The sequence below is a fragment of the Capsicum annuum genome, chromosome 3 (assembly GCF_002878395.1).
Source record: "Capsicum annuum cultivar UCD-10X-F1 chromosome 3, UCD10Xv1.1, whole genome shotgun sequence".
Classification (NCBI taxonomy): Eukaryota; Viridiplantae; Streptophyta; class Magnoliopsida; order Solanales; family Solanaceae; genus Capsicum; species Capsicum annuum.
Window position 1 is genome coordinate 62,608,569 of NC_061113.1, and position 22,993 is coordinate 62,631,561.

Sequence of the window (22,993 nt, forward strand, 5' to 3'; positions counted from 1 at the left end):
ATTCCATCCAATAAAACGGAAGAATTATAAATCTCCAAAATAATAGATGGAAATACCGCAAATAAGGCTATTGCGACCTCTTCGTCATCTTGACTCATGGCGTCTTCATCAGTGAGTAAATCCTCATCATCATCCTCCTTAAAGTATAGCGAGACATCGATGTATATTATTTTAGCCTAAATATATATAAATAATAATTCTTAAAATAATCAACTATGTCAATATTTATTTCACATCAGGTTTAAATTCGAAAGTTCACTAAGTTTTCAATCATCATTCGAATTCTAATATGTCATAAATCTAACACAATCAATCATCTAAGTATCACTTATCTTAAATCACATAAATTTAAAATTAAACAAGCATAAATTTTATAACAAATATAAAAACACTTAATAATAATAAATTATAAATTTCACACAAGTACAAAAAAAAATTGTGTACAAATAAAATGTCACTTAGACAATTACTCAAAATAAATGCACCTTGAATCATGTATTAGTAGATGCACTCGGGGTACATGTAAAAGAACACAAAATCAATAACAGATTTTAGTTGAACTTGTTATAAAATGCTAAAATAATTCAATAACAGTTCTTAGTTGAACTCTAAATCAACAGTAAAGAACACAAAAATATCTTAATAGTTGATTTTTCAAAAAAATTGCAAAGAGTGAAAACAGAGAATGTATATCTCTTCAAAGAGCCATTGCAATAATATTTCTACAAAAATTTGCAAGTAAAGTTTTGTTTTTTTAAAAAAAAATATTAAAACGGCACCACAATTGCCATTAACTCAATGAAAAACTTTTCATTGTTGAACCAAAAAAATTTTGCGGGGTTGTTACTGTCAATAGCCTCAATAGATGAGAACTAAAGTTGCTAACAAAACAAACTCTATCATTAGTTGTTGTTCCTCATCACGAGGTCAATATAATTTATACAAAAAAAAAAAAAAATTACCGCCACTTTATGACCCTTTCTATTTCAAAGACAAAAGATAAAATTAGACTTAAAAAATTTGTTACAGGTAATGCACAACTAAAATAGTACAAAACAAACTAACATTCGCACTTCAAAAGCTCTTAAAAAATGCAAGAAGGAAAAACATCATGGAATATAATATTTTCGTAAGAAAAAAATAGAAAATAAATAAACCTAGCTCTGATACTAATGAAGAATCTAATGAAACACACAATTTGCAGGATCTTTGAATGTTATTTCACTAATCAATTAGTACAATTACATGTATATAAATACAAACTACACCAAAATAATTACAGTCTATGATCATATATCTATTACAGAAATTGTTCCAATGTTTTTTTAGAAGAAATCTATACAAAAAATCTTTAGTGAAACTTTTATTGAATTGAAGAAGAGAGAAGTTATTTTTTCTTTCTATTTTCTTCGATCGGAAAAAGTTCCATAGGTTCAAACAAGCGAACCTTTTTATAATATCAAAGGGACATAACACTTCAAATAATTGTGTCTTTTTTCTTTTAATTAATAATATAAATATGTAAAAAATTATATATTATTTTCCTCTTTTTTATAAATCCGGGCTAACTTACATAGGTGACCCGATCCAATTTTCTTCAATTAGATTCTTTTTTAAAAGTAAAAAAAAAAATTACACCGGAAAGTTACTATTATTAAGTTGTGTGATTTTATGTTAGTTAATTTAAAATTTAGTGATTTTTTTATTTTTGAAATGATCCCGTTTTATGTGTCGTCATTTGACCGATACAAAGTTTAAAAAATAAATGATGACTTTGTAAAATTTACAAAATTATTCCTCTTAAAGTTAATTTAATGTTTACTTTTTAGTTGTCTTTTCTTATTAAGTGAAACTCAATAAGGATAAATAGGGATAATATCATTAAATAATTGTCAAGCAAGAAAAAATATATTATTTTTGATACGAATAAAAAAAAATGACGAAACGGAGGGAGTAATAAATTACATAATCATATATGAAATTCACCTTTTTTAAATATCTTATAATTTTACCTGATGTTTTAAATATTTGGACAACTACAAGAACATCAAGAATTAGTTGGCAATTAACGTGTTTAACACACAGGCCATAGCTGCCTGAACTCAATACATAGATCAACGAATTAGGAAAGGACTTGTTAGCATAGAGCCTGAAAGATAAAATAAGTTTTCTACTAAAACAAGTGAAAATACGTATAAAAATTACTACTCATTTGTTAATCAGTTAACGTATACAATATAAAGATTATTTTATTATTATTGAAATTTCTAATAGTTTCAAATTTGCCAACCCCTGCAAACTTGGTCTGCCATTGTAATCATCACGATCCATAAACTGTACTACCTACTGTTGATAATTTCCTTAGATACTGATATATGATATATATGAGGGTTCCTTTATTTTTACATGTATAGATAGATTGATAGCTACAAAAACAGGAGTGTTGGATAACTTTTTGCGGGGTACTAAGGGTATTTAATCAAAATGGGGTCGTAATTCATCCGTTTCAATTTATATGATATTTTTTTAATGATTTAAAAAATATATCTTTTTATATTAAATAATAACTATAAAATATTTATTTTATCGATAGTTAAGATTATTTATAGTCATATAAATAATTATGCTCATTTTAGACTATACAATTTAAATATATATTTTTTTTAAAAATTTCGTGTTCGATCAAATAAGAGAGTGAAGCAAGAGTATAAAGGAAGTAGTAGTCAGTACTTATAAACCCAACCAATTGTCCATTCTCCTCTCTTTCTTTACATTTTTGCAACTGCAAATTTTGCTGAGAACAAGCTATATATCCATTGTTAGATAGTGACCTTTGAGAATCACCTATCATCTTCATACTTCACGAGACAATTCTTTTGTTCTTTCTTTCTAATTTATTTTTTATCTTTTGTTCTCTCTTTTTATTAGTATTATTATTATTATATTGGCGTTATTTTTACTCTAACAAATAACTAGTAGTAGCTAGTTTATTTGTCAGTGCCACCTGTTTTACTCAAAAACAAAATTCATGCTTAGTTGTTTTCTATAATCCACAATTTGGATTTTGTGTATCTGAATTAACTTTTGTTACACCTGTTGGTTCAATAAGACCAAGTTTGTTACAACAAGTAGGTGTTAGATTTGTATTTACTACATTTAATTTATATATAAGTATGAATCCAGAAGAGATGAGGAACAAACAAATATATCATCAGAGCAATATTATTACTAGCAGCAGTTGCTTTTCTTCTCATCAACCTGTTATCTTTTCTGAAGAAGCAACTAGTGTTTCTTCCATGTCTCAAAACATCTCAATTCACCAGCAGCAGCAACAGATGCAAAAGATCAAGAAGAAGAGAAGCCTCCCTGGAAATCCTGGTACTTTTAAATAAAATTTACATTTTTTTGTAACGGTGGTCTGGAGTACATAGCTTATGTGCACCTCGATTGTTTCATCAGGTCTATCTGCAACCAGCAGAAGTATGAGTAACTCTTTTTATCAATCAAAGCATTAAAAGATGAAAAAAAAATAAAAATCATTTGAAGTTTTTAAAAAAAAAAAAAAATCAGTTGAAATTTAAATCTTGACGTCTCTATGATTTTTCACCGATTGGTGTAAAAAAGAAAAAATTTACATACATAACCTAGATTGATTTTTTTTTCTTTTGTTGGTCTCAATTGCAATTTAAATTTTGATATCTCATGATTTTTCACCGCTAGGAGCAAAAAATGAAAAATTATACATACATAACCTAGATTGTTTTTTTTTTCTTTTTTTTGTTCTCAGCTGCGATTTAAACCTTGATATCTAATGATTTTTCACCGCTAGGTGCAGAACGAAAAAGTTTACACACATAACCTAGATTGATTTTTTTTTCTTTTTCTTTTTTTTGCGGGGCCTTGGCTAGGAATTAAATCTTGATATCCCATGATTTCACTACTAGGTGATAAAAGAAAAAAAAATTCATACATAACCTTGATTGAATTTTTTTAAAATGAATTTTTTTACAAATTTCAATGTTGATTGTTTGTTATGTACAGATCCAGATGCTGAAGTGATAGCTCTATCACCAAAGACCCTTTTAGCAACAAATCGATTTGTGTGTGAGATCTGTAACAAAGGATTTCAAAGGGACCAAAATCTTCAGCTTCACAGGAGAGGCCATAACCTTCCATGGAAGTTGAAGCAAAGGAGCAACAAAGAAAGCAAGAAAAAAGCCTATGTTTGCCCTGAGCCAACATGTGTTCATCACCATCCTTCAAGGGCACTTGGTGACCTCACTGGAATCAAGAAACATTTTTGTAGAAAACATGGTGAGAAAAAATGGAAATGTGACAAGTGTTCCAAGATTTATGCTGTTCAATCTGATTGGAAGGCTCACTCGAAAACCTGTGGTACTAGAGAGTATAGATGTGACTGTGGAACCATCTTCTCCAGGTATTTTTTTCGAACTATTTAATTATATATACTGACAACTATGTTGCTCGCATTTTTCAAAAATTTCGACAAATGTGTATTAAATTTTTTATTTGGAGGGTTTGAGCAACAAAGAATTTCAATGATGTGTTAAAAATATACTAACAATTACATGTATTTAGTTAATGTGTATTTTCAAAGCTAAATCTTTTTTGTTTTTACAAAATTTGTGATGTCACAACTCAGTTTTGTGTTTGTTTTATTAGCAGTACTTAGTTTTTGTTTTGTGGCTGTTCTTACACAAGAGTAGTGTGAACACTGCACGGAGTGTATGTTTTTTCAAAAAAAAAATAGAAATTGTTGTGGCAGTAGAAACGGACACAATTAAATTCAAGTAGTCCTTGTTGACTGTTGACAGAGGATATCTAACAAAGAAAATTGATTGCATTTCCTCAGTATTTCTGAACATGCCAGGGTTTAGATTTACTTGGCAACAAAAGATTCATTTGTATGTTTACCTTTTTGGGATACGTTTAATTTACATAAAATGTTAATACACAATTTTTTTTTTTACATTACCAGTATAATTATTTTCTTTAAGGGGCGTTTGATTGCAAATAAGTTATTCCGAAATTAATTATCCGAAATTAGTTATCCTGTGATTAATTATCCACCCTCAAGGTGGGATGAAAATAACACTACAATCCTCTGATAACTAATCTCAGGATGAGTTATTCCATGCATTTTATTTCCAATCAAACTTGGAATAAACTCATCCTAAAATTAATCTCATGATTAGCTATTCCTTATTTCTTATACCAAACGAGCTCTAAATGCCCTGAATTCCTGATTTCTTGGCTCTATATATAATAAGAAATACCACAGGAGAGAAGCTAGATAAATTTGATGCTAAAGCTAGTTTTGTTCATTTTTTTTCAAATAATTAATAATGGAGTGACATCATAAAAAACAATGAAGAAAAAGGTTGAATGCTTTCTTGTGACTCATGGTCGAGAATCTTGAAACACTAAGTGTTTTTCAAAACTTTCAATGGAGGGTATCATTATTCACTTGCAAATACCCTGTGTACTTCTGAAGTCATCATAGCTACTGATTAATGTATATGTATTTTGTGTGTAAGTATGTGTTTTATATATACCAATACAAAAATTAAAGAATAAGGAAAGAAAAAATTGAAAAGAGTTAATTTTATACATTGATACTACATATACTGTGATAATAAAAACCGACATTACTAACCTTAAAAATTAGTTTTGATAGTTACTAATGCTATTTATACTGCTAGTATGAATTAATTAAGCCCAATTTTAAGAAGTTTGTATATATACTTGGGTGATTAGTGCATGTGTGACTTAGAGTTGGGTTCGTGCATGAGAGCTCAGATTTCAAAGTAGGCTTTTTTTTTAGGTGAGGCATTATGTTGTGTCCATGCCAATTTTTTATTTGCTTTTGCATGCAATTCTTGAAACATCAGTCAACTGTCTCGTCTTTATCACCCTTTTTCTCTCACTCACAACAATCATAACCATTACTCTATCATTACATACTTTTAATTTTGACCCTTCATGACTCCATTTTTATGTGATTTCTTTTCCTTTTATCAAAGCCTTGTGATATCTCCCCATAACGCATGCACAGTTTTATCTTTTCAGTTAGGGTGTCCCCAAGCCTTTTTATCTTTTTTTTTTTGTAAAATGGTGCATATATTTCAGGGGAAAATCCTTTACTAAATGTCATATATTTATATTCATAATTTTTTATATGTGGAAAATAGGGCCAAAACATCTTTATTTAAGTGAATTAGTAGTGTAAATACTCTTGTTAAATTGTTTATGCATAAAAGTTAAACTCATTCATTATCCTGTTGCGAGTGAGGAACGCTAATTAATCAAATCGTCACTGCTACCCAGCTCACAATAGTTTTACCTCTAGTCAAGATTGTTGTCATAGGTGACAAACTCAAAATTTAGATTTAATGGGTTCCGCTCTTTATAAATCTGCCAATATTTTTATATTAACTTGGATAAAGTTCGAGTTAAAGGTAATGAATTTAAATATGTACTAGTCATTGCGTGTTGTGTTTGTTTCTTCACTGTTTCATTTTCTTTTCTTAGTGATTTTGATGTACTTCTTTAAGCCCGGTCTTTGACAAACAGTATCTCTATTTTAGTTTTTTCACTATTGCATGTTAAATTAGCGGATCTATCGAAAAACAGTCTCACTATTTTCACAAGATAGAAATAAGACCGTGTAGGTAACATCCTCCCAAACCCATATGTTGATGTTGTTGTATTGAATGTTGTGTTATTGCAAATGCATTTTGCAGGAAAGATAGTTTCGTTACACACAGAGCATTCTGCGATGCATTGGCCGAAGAAAGTGCGAGGCTCTCAGCAAACTCAGCGCTAATGCATAGAGCTGTCATTGCCTCCACCATTGTTAACTCATCTGCCATCGGTGAACCCAATTTCCATCTCAACCAATCATCGCTCTTCCCTTACCCAACCAACCAACGCCATTTTGCTAACCCTCCTCCTCCACCAATGGCGGCTGCTACAACAGTAACAACTCATATGTCCCTAAACCCATGGGACCCACAAATCCCCTTGAACCCTAACCCTATTACTCATGAAGAACATCACAGTAACCACAATATTCTCCACCCTGTTCCAATCAAGACTGAATCCATTCACATCCCTTTTACCTCCTCGCTGCCGTTTTACCATGAACATTATTACCCAGTTATTCACAAGGGTGGTTCTTTCTCCATCCCTTCTTCTCCTCAGCTCTCCGCTACAGCGTTGCTCCAGAAAGCAGCTACTATGGGTACACACTCCACTGTGAGTCACGTGAATTCTGTCATGGCTCAACTAGGTCATCACGTGACACCGAAACTATCTCCCGAAGGTTTTCTTAGTTTTGCGTCGGAAAATATGTCCAGCAATTGGCAGAAAAGGGAGAATCTGACGAGGGATTTCCTCGGTTTGACAGGAGATCATCATCATGATCAGGATCATCATGACGAGTCTTCATCAGCTGGAGGTGGTGGTGGTGGTGGCTTTATGGCCAATGGAGGGAATGGGCTGTTGTCGTCATTCGGAGGAGATGGGATGCATGACTATCAAGACACACTCTATGACCGTGACCATTCGATGTTGAAACATCATCAGTTGGGCTTTGGTTTTGGTGCTGCTGCTGCTGAAAGTACAACAGGAACATGGGGGGATTGCTGATGAAGGAAGTTGCTCTGAATGGGTAACTAGAGGAGATTCACTGTTGGAATTTAGAGAGAAATCTCTATCATCAACAGAGCGAAGAAAGAGACTAGCAACAAGCTGCTGCACCAACCAAAAAGTAGAAAGAGGCCAAAAAAAAGAAGACAATGAACTATTTTTATCTTTTTTGTTTTAAGTTTTTAGTACCTTTTCTTGTGTTGGTAATGCAAATGTTACTTTTAAAGATTTTTAAGTCTTCTGAATCACTCCTATATTACTTCTACACTCTGTTGTCGTAAATGCATTTTTTGTGTGAGGGCATAATTTTAAATAGGAAGTTGGGGCGGAACTTCCATAGAAGACCGAAGTCGAAGATTAAATTAGAAAATTAGTAGTAGTTGGTTGTGTCGCCGCACTTTGTGTAGGAGAGGCGGGAGGATAGCTTCCTGTACACTTCTTATTGTTATATTATTATTTAAGCGAAATATCCTTCAACTCATATTGTAAACCTAACTTTTTTACTTTACAAAGTTTCTATCAAACACTTGAACTTGTTTAAAATAAAAATTTTAAGCCTCTTTAATCATTGATCGAGCTTATATGACATATATTTTGCTTAGTCATATCAACTTGTGATAACATGCTCTTAAAAGCGAATGTATGCATTAAATTTAATTAAAATATATTAAAATTAGGAAAAAATGTAAAAGTTAAAAGAATATAAGAAATATTTAAATAATTTTATAATACAGGCCTTCCCAACCATCCTCCCCTACGACCCTCAACCTAACCCTTTTACTTCACGAAATTTCTACCACACTTGAACTCCGAATTTTAAGCTTCTTTAATCGTTGATCGAGGTTATATGACATATATTTTTCTTAGTCAAATCAGCTTGTGATAACATGCTCTCTTAAAAGCAAATGTATATATTAAATCTAATTAAAATATATTAAAATTAAAAAAATGTAAAAGATAATAGAATATAAGAAATATTACTCCTTCCCCTTCCCCTTCCCCTGCCCCCCACCATTCTTCTTCTTTCTCTTAACCCCATTAATTTTCTTCCTTAATTTCTGAATCGGGCGATTGAAAAATATTAAAGAAATCATCAAAATTCTATCTCGTTCATGCAGGGTCGGCTCGAGTAAATTAGTGGCTTAATGCAAAAATCAAATGGAGGCCTTAATTTTTTTTGAATTTTTTTTTTTTTATAAAGTCTATGTTTTAAATTATGAGATGCAAAGTTATAAATATTATAGTTAATTTTTTGTAATAATTTTTTTTGCATTAATATAGCTATTGCATTTAATCTTTCTTGAGACATACTTTAAATATATCAAAAATCTTCTATAATTCTTTACTTTTATAAAAATAGTTTTTTTTTTTATAAATAATACTTAATTTTTTTTAATAAAAATCGTATACTCTATTATTTCTAAAAAAAAATAAAAATGAGGGCCCTCAAGTTTGGGGGCCTTAGACGATTGCTTTTTTTTTAAAAAGGATAGAGCCGACACTGTGTTCATGGTCATGGGTTAGTTTTTTCCTTTTGCCTTCGTCATATTTATCAGAAGTGTTTGCCTTTATAATTAGATTTAGGAACAAAATTTCATGACAAAATCTCCATTGACATCCTCATATTTGTGAAAAGATTTCCTCGCCTTTGTGAGATTTTTGAATAATAGTATAAAAATTGTCATAAGTTTTCTTTGGTTGGTCAGATTTGTGATAAGTTTGTCGTAAGGGGGGTTTTCTAGTCAGGTGGTTCACAATCCTGATGATCCATTGTCGAAAAAAATGGCTATAAATTTTTGCAAAAATATCATGTTTAGCAATTTTTATTTTTATTTTCATATAAAACTCGAATCTTAAAAGGAAAATAGAGGATAAATTTTTAAAATTTTTTAGTAGATGAATATAAAAATGACACATGAATATGATGTGATACTAATTTTTCTAATGTGGATATGACATGTCATCCATGATAGAGTAAGTGAGAAACACACAGTGATAGAGGAGTTTAAGGGCCCATTTCGACATGAAATTTTTTTTCGCTTTTCTGAAAAAATTTACTTTATGTCAAATACAATTTCAAGTTGATGTTTGGTCATGAAAATTTTAAATACAACTTAGAGTTGTATTTGGAAAAATAAAAAACAAGAAAAAACTGTTTTTGCTTTTTTCCATCTTTATTCTTTCACAAAATAGTTTAAAACAACTCCAATTATATTTATGGACAAACACAACTCCAACTTCAACTCCAACTTCAACTTTAAAATTTTTAATTTTCATGGCTAGACACTCACGAAAAATTTTATTTTGAACGAGTTCAAGTGTCTGGTAAAAATTTTGTGAAGTAAAAGGATTTAGTTTACAATATGAATCAAGTGCAAGGGCCTCTCATACCATTTTGCCTATTACTTAGGAATTGCGTAGTTTCATTCTTTTATGTGTATCATGTTATTGTTTTGAAAAAAAAAAAATATCTAGTTATTTTGTTGTCATATTTTCAACTATCATGCTTTGATTTTTTTCTTGTCTATCCAGTCGAGGATAATTTATCAAAAATAACCTCTTTATTCCACAATGTTACTTTTATAAAAAAAAATCTTTTTTGAGTTATACTACTCTTGTACTTTGTTACCGGAATTACATTTCTTGTGAGACATGATTTTATATAGGAAGTTAGGAGTAGAAGTCGAGTATTAAAGTAAAAAATAATTGAGTATCGTCGCACTTTCTATAGAAGAGGCAGGGGAATAGCTTCCTCTACGCTTTTTATTAGTAATATTATTTACTTATTGTGCAGTAAAAAATTAGTTGTCTAGACATTAAAATTTTGACTACTCTGTCATAATTGGGATATTTATTTTTGTGTCGTTGATTAACAAAGGCGTTGGTTGTAATTTCTTTATAAGAAAAAACATCAAAATCACCTTAAATTATACTCGAAAATTTAAAGACGCACTTAATTATTGAAACGATTTAATACACACTTATGCTACTTAAAAGTAAACTTTTTTACTCCCTAAACTGGCATGACAAAAATAATTAATTAAAATAAAATATGAATGCGTGAGTATAAAAAATAAAAAATCAAATCCTCCTCCCTACCCTTGCGTCACCCCCCTCCCCACCCCACCCAATGCCTCTTCTTCATCCGCTTCACCTACTGATCTCTTTTATTTATTTTTTTCATCAATTCTCAACAACTGAATTTCTTCGTCAATCTGATTATTTTTCCTACACCATTGATGATTTTTCATTCAATTTTATTACTTGACTCACCGCTATCAATTTCATCAAATATCATAATAATCAATTCATCACCTGCAATCACTCATTTCATCAATATTGTCACCACCAGTTTCATCACTCGACCCATCACTATCAATTTTATCCCCTGCCGCTATCAATTTCATAATCTAACTCACCATCATTAATATAAATATCTCAATTATTTTTGATTGATGGAATTGTAATGTTAAGAACAATTTGATTATCAATGTTATTGAGAGTTATAAAGTATGATTGACTTTATTTTATCAAATAACGTTAAATTGGTGAATTTTACTTTTTAACACTTTTGTAAAATTTGCCGGGCAGATTTCAACTATCAAGCGTTTCTTTTTTTATTTCTTTCTCATTATCTGAACTCGTTTCATATCTATGTTCCATCACTTTAAAAAAATTTGTCATCTCATCGAAAAATCGATTAAGAAGAAAGGAAAAGGGATTAAAGATGGATGACAAGGTTAAAAGAAATTAAAGGAGATGATAGTTTTGTTGGTGGGTGGTAAAGTTGATGATGATGATTAATTGGTGATTTGGATTTGGCTATGGTGATGCTATCCATAACCATGAAGGTTTTGAGATGGGTATAGAAGAAAATATAAAAGGAAAAGTTTATATTAAAAAGAAAAATAATAAATTTATCGTATCTCTTGTGTGGTATTGATGTCGCACTGACATGGTATGCGTGTGTGGTACACCATACCTTATGAAAGTGATATAACACTTTACAAATAGGAGAAAAATTCACTTTTAAATAGTACATGTGTGTATTAGGTCACTTCAACAGTTTAAATTTGTCTTTAATTTTTGAGGTATAGTTTAAGATGATTGATGTTTTTTCCTTTTCTTTAATTTTACATATATACAACGTATTGGTATGATACAATTGGAATATCTTGAAGTCATAATTCTCTTTATTGAATATATGTAAGTTGAAGATTTGAAGTCAAACAAACTAAGACACAAACATATCAATATTAAACTTAAAAATATTGAACTCTTTCAAATTAATTCGAGTAAAGCATTTAGTACCCCTAATTATGACCAACTTTTCTACGACAAACTCCAACTTCACAGGGATTCTATTATCCCCCCCCCCCCCCCCCCCCCTCCCTCCCTCCAAATTTAATTTTATCATATTTTTGTCACCCTTTTTTGCTGATGTGTCACCTTTAACGTAGGCTTCATTTATGTAATAAAGGTGTCACGTCAACACAAAAGGGTGACACAAAAATACACTAAAATTAAGTTCAGAGAGATAATAGGACCTCTGTGAAGTTGAAATCTGCTATATCAACTTTGACCATAGTATTGAAAATCAAAATTAATAGAAGTTTTCAATAGTGTACTATGTTCACCCCCAATTTGGATAATAAACAATAGTATTAATATTAAAAAAATGAAGTTGGAGTAGGTCGTAACAATTTAATCATTCCTACTCTCCAATAATCCTGCTACCTATGATCATTGTTGCAATTTCGCTGGATAATATCATTTCATTCTTATGAGAATGAAAATGAAAATAAGAGAGACTATCTTTTTTAAAATATATATATATAAATAGTTAAAAGTTCAATCCTAAAGGAAACATTTCATGAGCATTTCAAAATTTAATTTATTTATTTTTCACTTTCTTAAAGTAGTCTTGAGTGGATATTTTCTGGCTTTTGATAAATATTTATTTGTTTGATCAAACCTTCCTTTGACTAGAAACTTCTATATTTTTTAGGGCAGTCATTCTAAGCATAGAATGTAATTTATTTTAGGAAAAATTCAAAAGTAACAAATTTAAGCTCATAATTAGGAGATTTATAGCAATAATTTCGTAATTATCAAAATTAGAAACTTGTATTTTGTATTTTAGACCTTTTTTGATCCTAAAATACATATACAATTCTTCAACCTTTTATTGTTACTTAAGTCAATTGAGTTAAATAAGAAAGCGACATGCGCTAAAATTACACCTAAAATTAAAACTGAATATTCCTTTTCCATAACTGATTCCTATTAAATGTATGCTACTTCATTTTCAACAACTAAATTCAAATTCAAAAGCTGAATATGTTTCTTTCCTTCACGATCTTAAACTTTTGAAAATAAAGTATATTTTTTGATTCGGGTATTGAATTCGAAACTTGATTTCATATATATATATATATATATATATATATATATATATATATATATATATATATATATATATTCCACCAAATTAAGTTGATTTATTCATTTTTGTTCGAAATTGATTTTATTACATTAAACAGTTTTTGATTCAAAGTGTTTTTTGAATATTTGGTTGAACTTGATTATTTGATCAAACATGATTTTGATCGAATTAATCGAGTTATTATTTGATTGAACTCATTTTTTGATACATAATAGATTAACAATATCAATTTTGTTATTTAGCATGTTATTGTATATTGTTCAGTGTATTTATATATTCGGCAGAGCGTTATTTTATATACATATATTCAAAATATGTAAAAATACATATTTTTCCCATATGTGTATATATATACATATGAGACATTAATTTCTAGTGCAATAAAGGACAACTACATCTATATATAATCTATAATATATTAAAAGTGTGAAAATCTTTAGAAAAATAATTTGAATTTTTTGCCCTTCATTAAAACACCTTGCAATAAACAAAATTGTCTTTTCACCTATTTTTTAAAAATAATTATTATTAAATTATTATTCAAATATTTACGATACAGAAAAAAAATATCATACCTAGAAGAAATTAAATTAATGTGCCAAATTTTTTATTAGGAATCCTATGCAAATTTTAGAAAAAAAAAAAATTGTTCATAAAAAGGAAAAAAAAAATTAAGAACCAAATTGATAGTTAAAAAAAAAACTCATGGAAAAGAAAAAGATTCCTGCTCAAATTAATCAAAATATATTTTTCTACGCATGGAAAGAAACTATTCATGAAAAGGAAAAAAAAATTAAGAATCAAATTGAGAGTAAAAAAATTAAACGCATGAAAAGGAAAAAATTCCTACTCAACTTTTTAAGGAAAGAATTTTAGGAATCAAAATATATTTTTTTTTTAAAAAAGCGTATGCATGGAAAGAAAAAAATATAGTTTATTTAGGTAGAAAATAATAATATTTAACACTTCTAAATCAATTAGAATTTTACCTTATTTATAAAAAGATGTCTACAATTCTATTTAAGTAGTTATTTCATCAAATTTTACTAGAAAAATATGTGCAATTCTTCTATTTCTTCTTTTCTTCTTATTTTTATTTTGATTTTGATTGATGATTAGTTAAAATTTTCTTCATGAATTCTTTAGAATTTTCTAGCCTTTTTTGTTATATGAATTTTCTTTTAAATTTTTACTTATGCAACTATTTTAATTTGTGAATAAATCATGAGATTTAACATATCATCGTTATGTTTATTAATATACTTTAATGATTTTTTTGATACATGTTCTAATGGTTATCGCACATATAAAATATGATCAAACACTCTTTTAAGAGATAATTTTAGTTTCGATTAGCAATTTAAATAATTTTCTCTAATAGATGATGTTTTGCATACAAGCATGTTTTTTCATTCAAAATAGTAGTTCAAACCTGGGGCATATCTCTGTTCTGCTATCTGTTTTTTCGTTCTTCTTTTGTATATAAGTCAAAGTTAGAGCCTTCCAGCGGATTTATTTATTTTAAAGTTAATTAGCACTTCTAATAATTTTATTTTTTGTATATATTTTTATTGATTAACTTGAGACGTATACGTGTAGAACACATTCTTAACATTTTAAAATAAATATTTAATTATGACCCTAATGTTTAGGACTTAAATGTACTAAATATTTTATACTTATTATTTACGAAAAGTAAATATATATTTTTGGCAAGTAGTACTTTTTAAACATAAATAGTAAGTATATGTAAACATGACTCATCATAATTATCCATTTTAAATATAGTTATTTTTAATTATTTTTTATTCTTGCATTAATTTAAATATTTATTTTGTCTAAAAATTAAGGTTTAAATTACGAGAATGGTGATTTTTTTTTTATTTCCATAAGTTTTAAGATAATAGAATATATATTGGGTTAAAAAGAAAAAAAAACAATACTTTGAGCTTCATTTAATTTTGGAGTCTTTATTTTTTTTGCTTTTTTATTTTTCATTTTAACTACATATAAATTTTTCTTGAATTTTTTTTCTATTTTGAATTATAAATAAAAAGACTTCTATGATAACAGTTAGGGGGGTTCATTGGTTGATTTATAGTTCAATTTTATGTATTATCGATTTGATTTATTAATTTTTGATTTCTAAACATGTTAATCCATAACCAAATCAATAATTGATTTGGGTCCTTAACAGTTCAATTTTTGAGTTAATTGGTTAAAAAAGTCTCATTTATATACATGATATGAAACTGTTCATATAGTCAAAGACTTTGCTATTGATTTATATGAAAGTAATTTGATATTATGTTTATGAAGTATAATTTTACACTATTAATTATATTCATATCTTTATTATTAATTAACGTGACACACGTGCAAACCACGTACACTTGACTAGTACATATACATATTAAGATATACAAAATAAAAATCTTACAATGTAAGAATACATTAAATACATATGTTACACTTTAAAAAATCACAACAGTCTAAAATAAACATTCAACACTGTACAAATATATATATATATAGAGAGAGAGAGAGAGTTGTCCCTTATTGTAATAAATATTTTATACATATATTTTATACACTTTCTCTCTCTCTCTCTCTCTCTCTCTCTATATATATATATATATATATATATATATATATATAGTATTCAAAATATACAAAATAAATATCTTACACTATAAAAATATACTAAATAAATATGGTACAATATAATGACCACAGAACAGTTCAAATACAAACGAACATGGTACAAGAAATACATCTGAATCTACATATATATATAAACAAAATACAAATACATGTACATGATCCAACATGTATATATATACAACAAGATTTGTATATATATACAAATGAGTACCTATTAGCTAAATGCATCTGTAAAATACACATTCGTGATAAATACATATACAAACACCTCTTCTTCTTTCTATCCTCTTCTTCTTTCTATTCATCTGAATCATCTTCGTATGAATTTTCAATATCAAGACTTAGAATTCTGCCTGTTTCACCGATTCTTTTGCTTCTTATTTTTTTTTCCAGATTTTTCATTTTTAGGAGTTTTGGAGATGAAACTTTTTCCAATTTTTTTCTTTCATAATTTCAGCCATCTTTTCTGGATCGTTGCGATGCTTCGACCTCACCTCTTCGACGCTCATTAATTTCTTCGACGGTTTAGACGTAGAACTCACTTTAACAATTTCATCTTGATATAGTCCAATACTAAAGGATGGGGGATTATAAAAAACTAAATTGATAGGTGGTATATTTCTATTTGATCTTCTATATGGTGTGTGTTCTGCCATTAGAGCAGACCTCCATAATTATGCAACCAAATAACTCAAAAAAAAAAAAAGTCAATAACAATGGTGGAAAAAAAAAATACAAAATATATAGAATTTGAAAAAGAGATAATATGCAATAATTGTAAATTAAGAGTTGTCTGATTTTGTGGAGCACGATCTTTATCTAGAAGATGAAAAAAATATGAAAGAAGTAAGAATTTGAAAGAAAAATCTAAAAAATAGGAGCTATTTAAAAAAAAAAAAATAGAAAAGAAAAGAGATAAAATGATGGAGTGAAAATAGTATAGATAACTATAAATACGTATGTGTGACATGAAACCATTAAAATAATGCTATTTTTATTATTAAATTTAATTTTATAAAAGTTATACTATTTATTTTAATTATAATTTTAAATTTGTCATTTTTTTTCTCTATTTTTCCTCTTAAAGTGAATGAAATTTTGGGATGGGATTTACTGAGAGAACCTTTGAGTGGGGTCGATAATTCCTTAAATGGCCAAATATCAATTACTGCTCCCAGCCTAGATATTCCATATTTTTGTGATAAAACAACAGTTATAATAATAATAATTTCATATTTGGATGTCTTCATCAAGGGTGTGTTTGGGAATATATTTTTTTTATGGATGATGTTTTTCTAAAATATAATTTTTTGATTTTTTTGTGTTTAGTAAGTTAAAAATATTATATTAAATACATTAATATAAAATCTAGACATGAAGATAGGGGTAAGGAAAGGGGCGGGTGGAGGTGGGATTTGGAAGTATTGGAAGAAGAAAAGTATTTCAAAACTTTTTTTCTACTTTCACTAAGAAACTTATTTTTCTTATAAAAATATAGACTTGTTTTTGAAAGAAAATCTTCTTCAAAATATGGACCTACAAAAAGTGCCAAAAATTAAAAAATATTTTTTTAAAAATAATTTCTTCCATACCAAACACACCCCCAAGTTATCGAATTGATCAGTCAATGCCTAAGAAAGAAGGGAAATTCACAATTTTGCTGTCAAACATAATCCATAACCATTAATCCTTAATACAAACTGAAATAAATTACAGAAAAGGAAAAAAAAAAACGGCTTTTTCGTTTCATATAAATATCTCCGGTAATAATTGCAAAACATAATAATTCCTAAAATATTAGAATGAATTAAATCACATGAATTCTCAATAGTGTTTTAAAAGACAGTTACAAAGCTTGTCTTGAGGCGCGTCTCGAGGTGAGGCATAGTCAAAATGACATTGTGGGAAGGTAAAAGTACGGAAAGAAAAACACCTCAAAATTTGAGGCGTTCGTCAAAGCATTGGGACGTTTCACCGGAGCGTGAAACACAAATTAGGCGTAAGCTTATTAAGTTTACAAAGTAGAATGATTTTTTTCTATTAAATCTCTAATTTAAACTTAATACTAAAATATATCATTGATGAATACTTAAATACTCAAATCAAAAGTAAAAGAAAATTTATAAAGTCACCTTTCAAACATATTGGTGGGTGGGTGTCGACGATACCGCTATTCAAGAAGATGCTGAGTGTACTTTCTTCTTTTAAGTCCATTTCTTTTCTTTTAGTTCTTTTTAAGTCGCATAATGATAAACTTTTAAGTTATTTATTTTTTTGATCTCTTTAAAATATAATATATGATAAAGGGGTGCGTAAATATATTGATCAAGTAACAGGAAGGTGGGGTTGATTAATTATGCACCTTTTTTTTATACAAAGTTGTGTTTTTGAGATATGAAAGTTGACTTTATCTATTCGTTGTATCATGCGGCTTTGGTTTGTTTTTCAAATTTTTTTGCCAGTTTAAGATACATATTTCACTTATTTTTTTTTATAATTTTGATGTAGTTTTACCTTTTTTGGGTGATTTATCTCTTTCAAAATATTTATTTATAATTATATTAATTTATAAAATATTAAAAATTAAAGAATTCGTAGGACTTACGCCCATCTCTAGAGACTTACGCCTCACCTCGCCTTACGCCTCCGCCTTAAAAATACTGATCCTAAGAAAGATTAAATTGCTCGATTATGCTAAGGTTGTATCACTTACTGCTATCTTTTTATTTGTATCAAATCACTGGTATGAAACTATTGTAAATATCAATTGACAAAAAAAGGATTAAATTTTCGAGATTGGGGTATTAATTATCCTAAAAAAGGTTAACTCACATTTGATATTTATACTAACTTTTGTGTACATTATTATTTTTAAGCCATAGTTATAAGTGAAATCATTTATACAATCTAATCCAATTCATCTCACTTAATCATAACAAATTAATACCTTTTGGTGTAAGTTAGAATCTAACTAATTCCGTATCTTTGATTTAATATATATAATTATACTTTTGGTTTACCCTTAACTTTTCACTTTTTCTGTTGAAGTAAGATTTACCACATTCAAATTATAATTAAAAAGTCGACTTCCAATTTTAGAAGGGACAAAAAAATTTGGAACTTGTTTATTTATTTTTGTCCTGCCATATACATAAAATAATTTGGTACATGATCAGCTCTAATTGCTGGTTGAAGTCACGAATTAATCTATCTCCAACAAAAACAAATACGAGGCCATACACTTTCATTCTCCCACGCCAAAATTACTACATTATTTTTTATATTTAAAAGATCACTGAATTTTGCTCAAGTATCATAGAAATGTCTGCGTTATCTCCTCCTAACTAGTGACTCTCTTTTCTACTTAGGGATATTTGAGTCACTTTTTCATTATTATAAAAGTTAGTTTAGTGACTGAATTTTTTGTTATAAAGATAGTTTAATACCATTAATACAATAAGAGTAAATACATAAGTACCCCCTGATGTTGGCCGACTTTCTTATAAGGACACCTAAATTATACTTTCGATCTATTACCTCACGAATCTTACTTAAATCGTTGCAAATACATCATTTTTTGCTGAATTCCAGTCACTAGATAGAGAGTGAATGCACACACCAATTAGATGCTGCCACGTATTAAGTACATTTAATTTCATATTTTATTTATATTTTTGAATATTTTTTTTTTATCACCCCACCTCCACCCCGTCCAGCATCTCCCTCTCCATCCCCGTCCAGCAGCTCCCCTCCACCCCCACCCCCATCCAGCAGCTCCCCCTATCCCCCTCCATTAGTGGAGTTTTAATGAAACTTTAATGGCGTTATTCTTAATAAAAATAGTTAAATGATTATTTCAAAAAAAAAAAAAAAAAACTTTAACGAAGGTGTTGAAGAAGACAATGGTGGCTACATACCATCTCTTTTTACCCTTTTTTAAAATTTCTTTATCATTCTTCAATTCAAGATCAAACTTTTCCAATACTATAACAATAGCCTAAGGCATATTAACTTTTACAGTTTAGCATTTGAAGGTGTAAAAATGTAATCGAAAAAGCTATTTGTATTAGCATTCAACTACATTCTTAGCATTCATTCTAATACAATAAAAATCTATTACCATCAAAATATTCCAAGGAGTAAAAATTAAATGCTAAAACCACTTTTTTTGTTCAAAAAGACAACTAAGAAGCTGTTGAACAAATGGATAGGCAACTATGGAGAAGACAACTAGTTAATACCACATGACAAAGTTTTATTGGCTTGAGGGTGAATTTTAAATTAATTGATAAATAAATTACACTTGACAGCTTTTAATTGGTTAAAAGAGTCAACTTTTAAGCAATTCACGCGCCTCCTATTTGTGTCTACACGCAGAGGCAAAATTTTGGTCAAAATGATGTATTTACAACGGTTTAGGTAAGTTTCGTGGGGTAATAGGTCGAAAATATAATTTAGGTGTCTTTCTGAAAAAGTCGGCCAACATCAGGAAGGGTATTTATATATTTTACAATAAAGTAAAAGTTCGATCATCATCCATAAAATTAACTCCGAAAATTGACTACATTAGTAAGTGAACTTAAGCTATATTTAAATAGGCTTGCATCTTCATTATGCAAAGAACATGATGAATTATTTTTATGAATTCTGTAATTTTATCGATTCAACTTGAGAGCAATAATCTTTGGACGAGTATTCCAAGCCATCACTTGTACCTTTATTTCTTCGATATGCATATATGCTTAGCTTTATTAAATCCTTAATGCTTTCTGCTTTGGCTAACTCACATAAATATCGGAATGTTTAAGGGTTATAATACTTTATCCCAATAATTTGTTAAATTATATTATATCTTAAATTTTTAAATTTGTGATACATATTTTTAGCCTTAATACATATGTATTGTGATACATTTGTAATTTAGTGGTTAGTTAAATAAGGAAGTAACTAATTTTCAATTATTACAGGGAGTAAAATTAGGCACAAATCGTGAAAATGATACATCTGGATCCAGATATATCACAATGATACATTTCGTAAAATTACTCACTAACCATTGAAAATTCAATCTCACACCAAAATAAATAATTTACATTTGTTAAACATATGTTAAATGTATCAAACATTTATAAATAAATTGAAAATATGAATCACTATCACAAAGTAGTGTCGGCTCTATCCCTTTTTTTTTAAAAAAAAAAAAGCAACCGCCTAAGGCCCCCAAATTTGAGGGACCTCATTTTTATTTTTTTTTAGAAATAATAGATTATAGAATTTTATTAAAAAAATTAAATATTATTTGTAAAAAAAAAACTATTTTTATAAAAGTAAAGAAATATAGAAGATTTTTGATGTATTTAAAGTATGTCTCAAGAAAGATTAAATGAATTAGCTATATTAATGCAAAAAAAATTATTAAAAAAAATCAACTATAATATTTATATAACTTTGCATCTCATAATTTAAAACATAGACTTTATAAAAAAAATTTAAAGCCTTCATTTGATTTTCACCTTAGGCCACCAATTTACTCGAGCCAGCCCTGTCACAAAGTATATGTCATTATCACAGTGTTCAATTTCCCCTCTTTTCCTTAATAGGTACTGACTTAAAAGTTGAAAAAAAATTCAGAATTGATAAAAGAAAAGTTGATAAAAGGATAAAAAAGATAATGAAATTGGTGAAGAAGCTGTAGTAAAGGAGATGAAAGTTGTATTAATTGATTATAATTTGAGAGAGATTTTAGGGGATGAAATATTTTAAAAAAAAATCTTCAAAGAAAATAAATTGCATGTATTAATTGTGGAGTAAAAGTAGGATGGATTTTTATTCATATGTACAAGAGTAAAATATAAAATTCGACATTTTAAGTAATTATTTGAAAGGTAAGAGATTTTGGATAATAAGGTCGTATGGTTTTGTGTAATTTATTTTAATAGGACCGAGTCATATTTTTCTTGACCTATTTAATCAACCCGAGGTATATACACTCGAAAAAGAACTCATCCTGAAACCAGCACATGCCTAGAACATCCCTTGTAGTCTTGATTGCTTTCATATAAGAAAAACTAGTCAATCTAATTTGCTTTTCTAGCTTCACATAAAACAGGCAGTTCGGTGCACTAAAATTTTTGTTATATATGAATTTAGGGAAGGACGAATTATAAGGTGAGTCTATTTTATATTATCTTCCCTTTCATTTACATGTCTTAATTAAACTTAGTATTTCTTTCAAAATCTTGTTACTTTTAAATCGTCTTTCCAATAAAGAGCACTCCCACAGAATTATAGACCAGTAGTTTAGTAATTACCTCTAAATTCTAATTGTAGAAATATAGGATAAAGCTGCATACAATAAAACCATGTGGTCCGACCTTTTCTGGTCACTGCACATAACGAGAGCTTAGTGCACTGAGCTGCCCTTTTTTTTTTTTATGTGTACTATATGTTAAATTTCATTAGCATCTTCATGTGTCTACTTCTTTAAAACTTTGAATTCTCTCAGTAGTAAAAAGAAAAGCAAAATTCTACCACAAGCGATTGCCTAAGAGAAGAGAACCGAAAATGGTAAAAGTATTGCGAGTAGTGGGAATTGGGAAATTGTTGGGATGGAATTGCGGACCCCTCTTCTTTTGAGTCGAGAGAATTATGGTAAATTTTCCTATTTCCCATGCATCAATCTTTTTGTTTAAAGTAGAAACCCCATGCATCTTTCTGTTAAATGAAGTACGAGTAGTAAGTAATTTTACTACTACAACAACTACAACTGCAATTATATACCACAGCAAAAAGAAAAAAAAAATATAGTGATGAAATCGAAGCAAGATATAGGTAGGCCTTTCATAAAGGGTGTAAAAACCTGCATGTAAGCGTGAGTATAAAAGGCCACTTACTTGATTCTATGTGTGTAACAGTGGTGGTCCTTGAATTAGTGGTAGAAACAAAGAACAAAAGATAAAGAAAAGAAGGTTAAAAACTAAAGATAGAGATAGAGATATAGAGAGAATTATATTAAATGGCAGTCCGATGCACTGATGCTCCCGTTATGCACACGATCTGGAAAAGGATCGGACCACAAAGGTTTATTATAGATAGCCGTATCTTGCATTTCTACAAGAGGTTTTAACGGCTTGAACACGTGACCTTCTGGTGATATGCATGACAACAACTTTACCAATTACTTCATGGCTTCCCTTCTGATAGACAGAATCA

General features: G+C 28.8%; 1 protein-coding gene across 1 annotated transcript; it reads left to right on the plus strand.

The window, feature by feature from the left end:
* The first annotated feature begins 2,739 nt into the window (after positions 1-2,739).
* On the plus strand, positions 2,740-7,936 carry LOC107863799 (protein indeterminate-domain 12). Its single transcript, XM_016709938.2, has 3 exons — positions 2,740-3,378; positions 4,042-4,438; positions 6,765-7,936. Exons 1-3 carry the CDS (start codon positions 3,174-3,176, stop codon positions 7,669-7,671), a joined length of 1,509 nt encoding a protein of 502 aa, XP_016565424.2. The 5' UTR covers positions 2,740-3,173; the 3' UTR covers positions 7,672-7,936.
* The last annotated feature ends 15,057 nt before the right edge of the window (positions 7,937-22,993 follow it).

Excerpts from the sequence above, each read along its gene's own strand:
- LOC107863799 (XM_016709938.2), top strand. The coding sequence starts at position 3,174 with ATGAATCCAGAAGAGATGAGGAACAAACAAATATATCATCAGAGCAAT. Across the intron at positions 3,379-4,041 it reads AAGCCTCCCTGGAAATCCTG|ATCCAGATGCTGAAGTGATA; the intron begins GTACTTTTAAAT and ends TGTTATGTACAG. Across the intron at positions 4,439-6,764 it reads TGTGGAACCATCTTCTCCAG|GAAAGATAGTTTCGTTACAC; the intron begins GTATTTTTTTCG and ends TGCATTTTGCAG.